The 11,611-nt window shown below is 41.4% G+C and overlaps 1 protein-coding gene across 1 annotated transcript in view; it reads right to left on the bottom strand.

Annotated features, from left to right (window-relative positions):
- Positions 1–8,729, bottom strand: part of MCPH1 (microcephalin 1) — a 133,951-nt gene extending 125,222 nt beyond the window's left edge. The window contains exons 1-3 of the mRNA XM_074819922.1: positions 8,630–8,729; positions 6,305–6,396; positions 3,848–3,966 (exon numbers count right to left, since the gene is read on the bottom strand). Of these exons, the coding sequence (XP_074676023.1) occupies positions 3,848–3,966; positions 6,305–6,396; positions 8,630–8,648 (230 nt within the window). The 5' untranslated portion in view covers positions 8,649–8,729. The remainder of the gene's footprint in view (positions 1–3,847; positions 3,967–6,304; positions 6,397–8,629) is intronic.
- Between the last annotated feature and the right edge of the window lie 2,882 nt (positions 8,730–11,611).

Consider the following 11,611-nt stretch of genomic DNA (forward strand, 5'->3'; position numbering starts at 1 on the left):
CTTTCCAATATCAAGATTCCCAAGAGCATGTAAAAACATGAAAACACAGCCAAACACTCAGTTTACTTTGCTATGTTCCACAGATTTCTGGTTTAGAGATTGTCAGATGCAATACTGTATTTGGTTTTTGATAAAACTAGATGTTTAATTGCTTCAGCATTTTTTTAAACCCATGTAAATCTTTGCTGACTCTGATTCTGCAACAAGCCTAACCATGTTCTACAGCCTAACCATGTTTTGCTAAAAACCATCATTTATTGTTTTCTCTGAATCTGTCTCCACACAGATTCATGTGATGCTTTCCAATTCTTCTACTGGAAAAGGAAATATACATATGTTCTCCATTCAGCCTCTCCACACGAACCTTTGTGTTCGCAAGAGTCTCTCCCCCATCACTCACACTTCTTTTCCAAGCTAAAGAATTCTTGCCTCTTCAATCACATCTTGTGAGAAAACTTTTATAACTTCAGTCATGCTCATTGCTATTTTCTCACAACACTCCATGATAAAATGCTGTCATCGCACTACATGAGGTTTTATGTTCTACTTATTTTGATTTTTGACTGAGGCAATAACGCCATGAAAACATTTACTCTAAGTACCAAAAATCTTAATTTTCCCCTCACACATTGTGACAATCATTTTCCTTCCAACACACTTAAAAGGACTTATGCTTTAAATAGTCTTCTTGACACCAGAAGGAAGTTTATTCCCTTCACTGTCTTAGCTTCTGCTTAACAGAACTTGTTTCATTTTAAGTAGACTACTTCTTTTAAAAGAAGTTGAGCACTGCCACAGAACTTTTTGGGTTTTGCTGTTCCAGCATGAACACCGATTTTAAACTGTGGCCACACTTACAAGAAGTTCTTTGAAATAATTTGAACCATCCACAAACCAATTAAGACCAAGCAATACCTAAAATATTTGTCTCTGCACTGCATGCCAACAGGAGTCACCCCATCCCCAGGCTACACTAGAAAGTTGCCCTTTATTATTACATTTCCTGAAATAGTATTTCACAGCATTTCTGACCATTATGAGAATGTTCCACTCGCTACTGAATGGAGCAGCTGATTAATCAAGTTATCTTTTTTCAGTGATGTTAAAACTTCAACTCATATGAACCTTGCATTATTTGCTTACACAGTTATCAGGCTCAAACAGGACCACTATTTTACTGGCACAGACTATTGAGTCCTTCCTTTTACATTGTCCCAGGACTCAGCAGACTGTCTTATGCCTACCAAGTTTCTGAGATATTTATATACTAGGCATATAATTTAAAGTCAGGCACTCTAGTTCCCCCACCTTATTACAAAAAAAAAAAAATTAGCATGTATCCTAGCACAGACTCATTTTGATTTTGTATTGTTTGTGCCTCATTTGAATAACCCTATGACTAATAAGACTATTCATTACAATGTCTTATTGTAAGCTTCTACTGCTCCTGACCTATAGGAATATTATATCCTTAAGCTAAGTATGAATTCTATCTAGGGTATACACCAATCCAAGGTGTATGTTCTTGTGTATCTGTTGGCATTAACTTTAAACTAAAGGGCAGAAAAAGAAACATTACAGAGAAATTAAATCATAATTTACAGCTTGGGTGTGTGTCGTCTTCCCCCCGCCTCTTCAGCCCACAATGAAATACATCTCTCTATTTCAGATGATTTGCCCCATTCCAATAAAGCTCATCTTCTAAGCCATATAGCAAGACCTTGCTTTGTCCAGAGCATGACACTAGGAAGACTTAAAAAAAATACCAGGAAGATGCTAGCCTTCTCCTTCCTAACAAACAGCTTAAGTTGTCCCTCCAGATCCTTTCTCCTGTCTTTTCCTTTGTTACTAGTATCCAGCAACAGTTAAGTTTCCTGAGGCTTTCACAGGTGGATCTCAAAGCTCCATGTTGTCCCCTACAGTGCCACATATCCAGCTGTCTCTATGTTTGAGCTTTCTACAGCATTCATCCACTCAATATCTTCTAGTATTGCAGAGGAGAGTCTTGGGGTGGAACTTCTATTACAGATAGAGCATTTCTGTATGACACATCCTAAACTCTCTCCTGTAAGGCGCTCTCATTCTTCTTCCATTGCAGATGCTACTCACCTGGACTGTTCTGGGATTCTTTTTTTACTATAGCACATTTAAGTACTCAATTGGTTTATAGTTCCTGTGACTAAGGTTTTAAATTCCATACTGTCCTCATTTCAGCTGGGACAGAGCTAATTTTTTCTTATTAGTAGTTAGAATAGTGCTGTGTTTTGGATTCAGTATGGGATTTGGTATGAAAAGAATGTTGCCAAGAAATCAAGGACTTTCCGACTTCCCATGTCCTGCTAGTGCACAGGTACACAAGAAGCTGGGAGGGAACACAGCCAGAGCAACAGACCCAAACTGGCCAATGGAATATTCCATACCATGTAACATCATGCTCAGTGTATAGATGAGGGTTGATGGGGAAGCTCTCTCTTGCTTTCAGGATTGCAGTTTCAGGATTTTTGCTTCTCCAGGATTGCTAGCCAGGACCAAGCTGACCGTTGGTTGGCAGGTGGTGAGCAATCACATTGTGCATTACTTAGTTGTATTTTCTGTTATTATTTGTTGCTATTAATTATAATTTTTTTATTTCAATTATTAAGTTGTTTTTATCTCAACCTACAAGTCTCCTTACCTTTACCACTTCAATTCTCCCCCCCATTCTCCCAGGGAGGGGAGGATGAGAGAGCAGCTGCATGGTGTTTGGCTGCTGGCTGGGTTTAAACCACAACAGGTATTTATACACTTAGCCATCGGATAGCATCAGGTCACAGAAAGATATATTCACATAAATAAAATTTTGCTGCACTCTTATTTCTGAGAACTTAAGGTATTTCTTCCCCAGTGTTAAAGCTGGCTGCATTGTGCAGCTGTAACTTATGTATCTGGTATTCTTGAAAAAAGAAAAATCCTGCTTCTGCAGAACTGTGTGAATATTTTTTGGCTAATGGACTTGCATCACAAGTTCTGCATTGTACTGGCCTACAGTTAAGTGGCTGCAGAGCTCAGTTCCATCCCTCTCTTTTTTATTTTATTTTTTCACTTAGACTTCTATCTCTCCTTGCATATTACAACTGGTATAGGAAAGGGCCTCTTTACTTGACATATTCTAATTTCCATCATCACAGCAATTTATGGATTGGAGTGTTTGAGTAGAACACACACATTCTTAAACACTGTAAGCGTTCTTACACTTCATCTGAAATCTAAGTTAGGCCTCACAACCACTTTATAAACTCTGAGAAGCAGTTGTGGACTAGTAAATTCTCACTGACTGGCTGCAGAGCTGAAATCTGATTTTTTTTTTTTTTTAAATTTAACTTCCTCCATATGGTAGTCGCGAATCTTCAAGCAGTGCTGCTCTGAACCTGCCAAATGTCTTAAAAGCCAGACTACATATGGATCTTTCTTTCTTGCTAGGAAATACTCTGTCTACAGCATTTAAGTACAGAAACAGTACAATGTCCCTGATTAAATGTGGTTTTTCATATGAAAACGGAAGAATTCCATTCAACATAAGTATCTGGTCTTCACTGCATGCCATCTGAGAGCAAAGGAGTGGAACACTGAATGATTAACACATACACTACAGAACTACTTCCAACACATTCATTTTTCATTACCTTTTTATGCAAGTAACATGCTTTATAATAGGAACAATGTCATAGAAAAGTTATTTACTCATAGATTTATCACTATTTCAAGTACATTAAAAAAACTGGTACTGTATTTAAGTATTAAAATAAAACAACACTAGAATCTATTAACTCTGGAATGGGTCACATTCATTATATTCACGAGTACTCACTTTTCCACCCAGAGTACAGAAACTATTTTTACACCCATCTTCTGTGCTTTTCTCCATGTAGCCAAATGTCCATCCTTGAAGACTACATGGGTCACATGCTTGTTCAAAGTTTTTGAAACCTGCAGAAGTACAGAGAACTCGATCTTAAAGTCTGATAATCAGAAAATACTAATGAAACTAGCTAGTGTAGTCTATTTTTAATGTATAAACCATCAGCATAAAACTTATTCTAAACATGTCAAGGACTCTTTTGATCTTTCCCATCTTCACAGGAAGCCTGAAACAATCAAAACTCAAGTCTCATTAGTCAAGCCAATGCAATGCATGCTAGAGGGCTAGAGTAGCCTTTTGTTTTCAAGCTTTTCTCTAGGTTACCATTTTCACCCCCCTTACTCTAGCTGTATCACTAATCTTTCATTTTTATTTATATAGCCCAACATTATCTCTTATGTAACAGACAGTACAGAAAGTATTCATCACTATCCAAAGAAATGCCAAATTACATCTTTTACTTAGCAAAGAACTCCCATGCTTAAAGAATACAGCTAACCTCATCCTTTAAACTAATTCTCATCAATAAAGATCACTTATTTTGAGGGAAGGCTGAAGCCTCTACCAAGAAAAAATTTATATGGGAACACTTTAAAAAGTGAGAAATACAGAAAACTTAAGTCAGTACAGCTACTATCCTACCTGACATTTTCATTGTGTCATACAACTGATCATATCTTCAGTTATCAGCCTCTATTGACAACCAAGCAATAACCTTTTTAGCTCTAGATACTCCATTCTTTACAACCAAAGTTTCCTTTTGTGGAGACTAAACATCCTACACATAAACCTCTTTGATCAGTTGTTGCGATTGTTGACATGGTGAGATTATTACAATTCATATTTACAGCAGCATCTTCTCAGCACAGCCAAATGAAAATAGCTGTGTAGCTTCCTGTTGCAGTCTCAATTGCATCACTATACTTGGCTCCTATCGTGATGGATCTATATTTGGCTTTGAAAACTATTCAGCTTTTCCAAAAACTTCTGGTGGCAAGCTGATTTATTGCTTCTTGGAAGACAAAAACCCCATGATATTTAAGTATCTAGTTATACAGGACCAAAGAATCTCTTTTGGAGTAAGTTATGACTCCAGATACAATTGCTTACTCGCTTACGCTATTACCTGGCTCACAGCCCATGTCCTAAGGAGACAAATGCTCTATGTAGCTTTGCCTCCAAGTTATGGAGGAGCACCACCTTACACCTCCCTCTCACCTCTCCTGTTTCCTCCCTTACCCTGGATGTTCTCTGCTGCTCACCTGACCTTAGCTTGTTGATTCAGGCATCTCAATCTAGTGAAAAACTGATTCAGAATTTTATTTCCTGACAGAGTGAACCAAGTAAGTTTACTATCATGTGCTCAACCCAATAAAAGGGAAGGAAGCGTCATAGGGACCTGCTAAATAGGCTCATCGGTATTGTGTGCCTATATCTTTCACCATATCCAGCTACTTTTTGATCAACTTGAAGAATTTTGAAGTCTCATGCTCTGTCATATTTTCTATGCAAAAAACCTAACATCAGAATTCCATAGTTCTGATAGTACAGCACAAAAGCATCAGAAATAGTTTTTACTCAAGTTATTCATTGAGTTGTATTTGATTTTATAATAAAACCAGTTATTCTACTGTTCTGTCATGCTCTCAGCTAAATTCATACAGAAAGAGAGGCTTTAGGGAGATTAGCAAAATTTCCTAAATTACAGTAAGATACACCTACCCACTTAAAAAGCATGAGTTCACACAACTGTTATTTAGAGCATGATGTGAGCTGTAAAACTCTCCATTAACCAGTTACAATGTGTGAGAAGGGAAGATGGGTCTTTGGTCTCTGAAATTTTTCAGCTGGCCATTAAACATATTTTGCACCTACAAGTCAGCTACACTTGATACAGAAAAAAAAAATCACTGAGACATATAGAAAGATTTTTAGATGTGTTTTTACTAGCACTTCCTGGAGTTGAATCACATTTGTAGGAGAGTGAATGGAAGAGTAAAATGTCATGGTACTTGGGTTAGGAAATATTGTAGTAACAACAGAGCAGCTGCCTAGAAGTTAAAGAAAACAAACAACATAAGGTACATACTTGTAAACCACAGGTTTTCAACACTTTGACTTGGTTTGCCCACAGTATGTGGCAAGCCCAGTACTTTCCAACAAATGCATACTATCATATTAGTATACAAAGAGGTTCACAGACATAGGAAGGCTTTAAAATCACTTCCCATATGTCACTAGGAAGAATTTTACAGCACGTTTGTCTGTTCTCAGGTCTGTGATTATCTTCCTTCCTGCACTTTAAAAACTCATATTACAAAGAAATAACATGATAAACAGAACATGCAAGCTAGTTTGTAATTAATAGCTTTCCTACTCTATTTATTTCAAAATAAGTTTCCTTACTTTTGCTCCCATATCAAGAAGTTGCTGTTCAAAGGTTTTTGAGTAATTTTCTGTTCTCTTAGATGACCAAACATCTACAAATGCGAAAATACCTGGATCAGAAGAGACAAAAAACCCAGCTAATTAAGTATATACTATGGTAAAACAGGTTAAATTGCCTTTCCAAGAAAATTTTGCTTCTATACACATTGTATTCAGTAGCTAATATAGCTTTTAATAAACTGAGTATCAGATACTAGCAGCAGAATGTTCTTTTTTGAGTATTTCTGTCCCTTAAATTAGTTGTAATGGAACAAACTTAGAAATTTGACGCTAGTTACACAACTTTTCACTTGGTTTATTTAAAGCACGCTACCAGCTTAACAAGCAATGCCATATCTTTACATGACTGCTTATCCTTATTATTTAATCACCACTAATTTTCAGGGTAATCAAAAATTTTAAGACAAGTTAATGTAACACAAGTTACACAACATAATGAAAAAAAATGGTAGAATTATTCATTCCCCAAACCACCAGAAGACTCTGCAGAAATATTACTTCACAATTTCCAACTGATTTTAAATTCCACTTTATTTATACTGAATCACCCCAGATTAAGTACATATCACAGGGGCTAATACAATTTCATGTCAGTTGCTTTACATAACTTTAGGTTTATTGCATTTAATTAGCTTCCTTTATCAACCAGATTAATAATTTCTTCAAGGACTGCAATCAGGCTTGGTCGAGAAAGCCTTGAAACAGACGAACACAGACATGGAGGGATAAGCAAACAAACTCCTAACAATCCCCTCATTAATTTTACTTAGGACAGGCACTGAAGTTACCTACAGCTCCACCCGTTATGCCAGTTTCCCATTTTGAATGGCAAAACAGGGATGTTCCAGAAAACTGTCACCAAAAACAACTTTATACAAACTGCAGGCCTGACAACTCTCAGAACTCATGAATAAAACTGAAAGTGTCAATTTAAAATGGTCATCCTTGGCAAACATTGCTTAATTATCTTAGTTACTATGTATGTTCTTCTGATCCATTTTTATGTAGCGTTATGTCTTCTTTCTAAATGAAAACCAGAATAATGATCAAAACAGTATAAGTACTTTATAAAAAGATTAACATTTGTATGATTACTAGAAACACTTTTAACATACAAGAGAAATATGGAACATAAAACACCTCATTACCCAAACCACAGGGAAAAATCTTATTATCAGTACTATGACTTCAGATATACATCAGAAATTAAGATGTGTACTCCAAAGCACTTTTAACTGCGTTCATTTTACTACTGGACCAGGGCCGCTTTTCCCAGAGTTGCATTTTATCTTGATTGCTCTAATGTGAAAAACATTGCACTTGAAAAAACGACTTCCTCTTACATCAAATTATTTTGGAACCTTCATAGTTATAAATTCACCTAGAAAAACAGGCCAGAGCATTTCAGTGAGGGTCAAACAAAGGAACTTCAGAGGAACATTACTTCAAAGGTACATTTACCTGCAGTAGGATCAAAGGTGTATTTTACAATAATTACCCAATTTTAGCTAATCAAAGATACTCTAACAGAAGACAAGGCACTTTGTAGCTTTTGTACAGTCAATGGAAAAGAAAACGAGGAAGGGCTGGGAGCTTTTCTTGAATTAGAAGAGCTGAGTAGAGCTTGTTCTTGTAAAAGGCAACTTATGCTAGAATGTCTCAGAGAAGGCGACAACAGCGAGGAAAAATAGGCATCAGAGGGCAACCTAGCGAGGCAGAAATTGAGAAAGATGCAGAAGAAACCAGACAAGACGAACCCATGCCTGACCAGGACAGGAACAGCCAGGCGGGCACCAATGCGTGGCGGCAGAGGGGGGAGGCAGCAGGGCGGGCCGGTGCCGTACCGGCAGCCGCCCCAAGGGGCACTCGCTCCCGCCCCGGCCTGAGGGAGCCCTCCAGCCCCGCCCGCGCGCCCCGGCCGGCCCTGTCACCGGGCACAGCCCGCGTCCCAGGCAGGGGCCAGCCCCGCCGCAGGCTTCGGGCGGATTCGCGATCAGTCACAGCAGCCCCGCAGCGAAGCCCTCTCCGCCCCGCGCCCACGGGAGGGCTTCCCACCCGCGGGGGGAGCCACGCCACGAGGTCGAGCTAAAGACTGGCTCACCAGGCCCGGCCGCTCTCCGCCGGCAGCCCAGCCGGGAACCACTGGAGAAAGGGCCGCAAGGCGACGTGGTGCCGGACAGCGCTGCAAGCGGGCCCCGCCCCAGCCCGGCCCGGCGGCCCCCCTCAGCCACACCGGGAGGGGCGCGGCGCGGCCCTGCCCCCACCCAGCGGCCGAGCCGGTACCTTTCAGGACGGGCTCCATTCGCGGCGCGGCACAACACCCCCAAGCTCCGGTACCCGCCACCGTTTAAACCCGCCTCCACGCGCCGCGGGCTGTGCCCGGCCCCCGCCGCGCCTGCGCGTTGCGCCGGGCCGGCGGGCGGGGCCGGCGGGCGGGGCCTGCCTGGGGCTGGGGAGCGGCGCCGGCGCGGTGACTGTGGGAGCCGAGGGCGCGAAGCTCTTCTGGCGTCCTGAAGGCCTCTGTAGAAATGGTGTGGTCTGTCCGGCCGGCTCCTGCCGAGCGGAGCGCCGGGGGAGCCGCGGGACAGCTGAACGCTGCTGAAAACTGTGTTTTGAAAAGCCAAGAAACAAGTGAATTTTTTGTGTCTGTGTTCAGCATGAGGAGTCCTCAGGAGGCTTCTCTGAAGAATTTTACTTTGTGGGAAGGTGCATCAGACAACCAGTGTCTCTGAACTCTGGTGGCTCAGACTGCAGTGTCTGAAGTGAAAAAAATAACAGAGAAAGCCAACAAAATGGGGATTAGCAAATGGGCACAGCCAGATGGTATTTACCAAAGCATCCAAAATTACTTAGGCACAACTGTACTATTAACTATAGTAAGCTCACCCCTATGTGAAATGGCTTTGGTGCTAGAAGCCTGGAGTACAGCAAATGTGATACCAGAGGGAAGTAAGAGAGAGAAAACCTGATGTTTTCCTCAGGAAAAACTGATAAAATTTATAATAAAATAATGCAATTTGTGAGTATAAGGAGATTTACAATGAGAAAGAAGCACATCTTTTTTGAAAGAAAATGATGCTGCAGAGCTATATTATGCAACTCACACATCAGAAGCACAGGCATTGCTATATGGTTGTATAAATTTGTGCTGTTCTGAAGTCTTCAATGTGCAATCCTTGTTTCTTCATCTGAAAAATTACACAGCAGCAATAGAAAAACAATAGAGGTGCAAAACAAGGATACTGCATGATTTCCATATGAAAAGTAGCTGTTTAGATAAAGATGCATCAGCCTAGAGAAGGAATCATAGAATCACAGAACGGTTTGGGTTGGAAGGGACCTTAAAGATCATCTACTTCCAACCCCCCCTGCCATGGGCAGGGTCACCTTCCACTAGACCAGGTTGCTCAAAGCCCCGTCCAACCTGGCCTTGAACACTGCCAGGGAGGGGGCAGCCACAGCTTCTCTGGGTAACCTGTTCCAGTGCCTCACCACCCTCACAGGGAAGAACTTCTTCCTTATATCTAATCTAAATCTAACCTCTTTCAGTTTAAAGCCATCAACCCTTGTTCTATCACTACTTGCCCTTGTAAAAAGTCCCTCTCCAGCTTTCTTGTAGGCCCCCTTTAGGTACTGGAAAGCCTCTATAAAGTCTCACTGGAGCCTTCTCTTCTCTAGGCTGAACAACCCCAACTCTCTCATCCTGTCCTCATAGAGAAGGTGCTCCAGCCCCCTGATCATCATCATGGTCTCCTCTGGACCTGCTCGAGCAGGTCTATGTTCTTCTTATATTGGGGGCCTCAGAGCTGGATACAGTACTCTAGGTGGGGTCTCGTGAGAGCAGAGTAGAGGAGGAGAATCACCTCCCTCGACCTGCTGATCACACTTCTCTTGATGCAGCCCAGGCTACGTTTGGCTTTCTGGGCTGCAAGCGCACGTTGCTGGCTCATAGTCAGTTTTCCATCCACTGCTACCCTCAAGTCGTTCTCTGCAGAGCTGCTCTCAAGCCACTCATCCCCCAGCCTGTATTTGTGCTTGGGATTTCCCCCACCCATGTGCAGGACCTTGCACTTGGCCTTGTTGAACTTTATGAGGTTTGCGTGGGCCCACCTCTGAAGCTTGTCAAGGTCCCTCTGGATGACATCCCTTCCCTCCAGCATGTCGACTGCACCACACAGCTTGGTGTCATCGGCAAACTTGCTGAGGGTGCACTCAATCCCACTGTCCATGTCACTGCAAAGATGTTAAACAGCGCTGGTCCCAGTACTGACCCCTGAGGAACGCCACTTGTCACTGCTTCCCACATGGACATCAAGCAGTTGACCGCAACTCTTTGAGTGCGACCATCCAGCCAATTCCTTATCTACCGAGTGGTCCATCCGTCAAATCCACGTCTCTCCAACTTAGAGACAGGGATGTTGTGTGGGACAGTGTCAAATGCTTTGCACAAGTCCAGGTAGATGACATGAGTTGCTCTTCCCTTATCCACCAACACTGTAACCCCATTGTAGAATGGCGGAAGGTGGATGTGCTAGAAGTGTTTAAAATCATGAGTACATGGAGAAGGTGAATGCAGAGTGGTGTGTTCCCAATGAGAACTAGTGGGCACCAAATGAAACTAGCACATGGGGTCTTCTTGGAAGACTTCCACATTGTGCCTCATAAGGCTGTGGAAATGTGTTCAGAGTACTGGCAAACTACATGGTTTCTAAAAGCAAATTCAGCAAATTTGTGAAGTCCATCTTAGGACTATCAAAAATGTATAAAACCACTTCTACCTCAGTAAAGCCCTGAATTACAGATTGCTGGACTCTGAGAAGGTATAGTGAACACTTTGGGTTTTTCTTTTCTTTCATTCTTTCTTTAGTCATCTCCCACTGGAGAGACAGTGCTGACCTAAAAAGGCTTTGGTGTGGTCCATTATGCTTGTTCTTACTTTCACGGACAGGCTAAAAACTTAAATCTTGGCCCCTAGGAGTCTACCAAGCAGATGGTTATATCAGTTTTATTTAAGATATCTTAATCTAGTATATAGTATTTTAGCATTGATACAGTTTGTTTCATTTCCAGGGCATTAATATGACACTAGATCTATGGCATGTGTTGAGCACAAGCTCTTGGGTCCTCTGTCTTCTGAACCTGTGACAGACTTCCTTTTGCTTATGTATTTATATGTGAATATAATGACCAGTCAATCTACATATGTAGGTATGCATTTAGTTAACCTTTATACTTTTGCCACTATGTTACACAGCTCCTTGCTAG

This window comes from Strix aluco, chromosome 3 (genome assembly GCF_031877795.1).
Source record: "Strix aluco isolate bStrAlu1 chromosome 3, bStrAlu1.hap1, whole genome shotgun sequence".
NCBI lineage: Eukaryota > Metazoa > Chordata > Aves > Strigiformes > Strigidae > Strix > Strix aluco.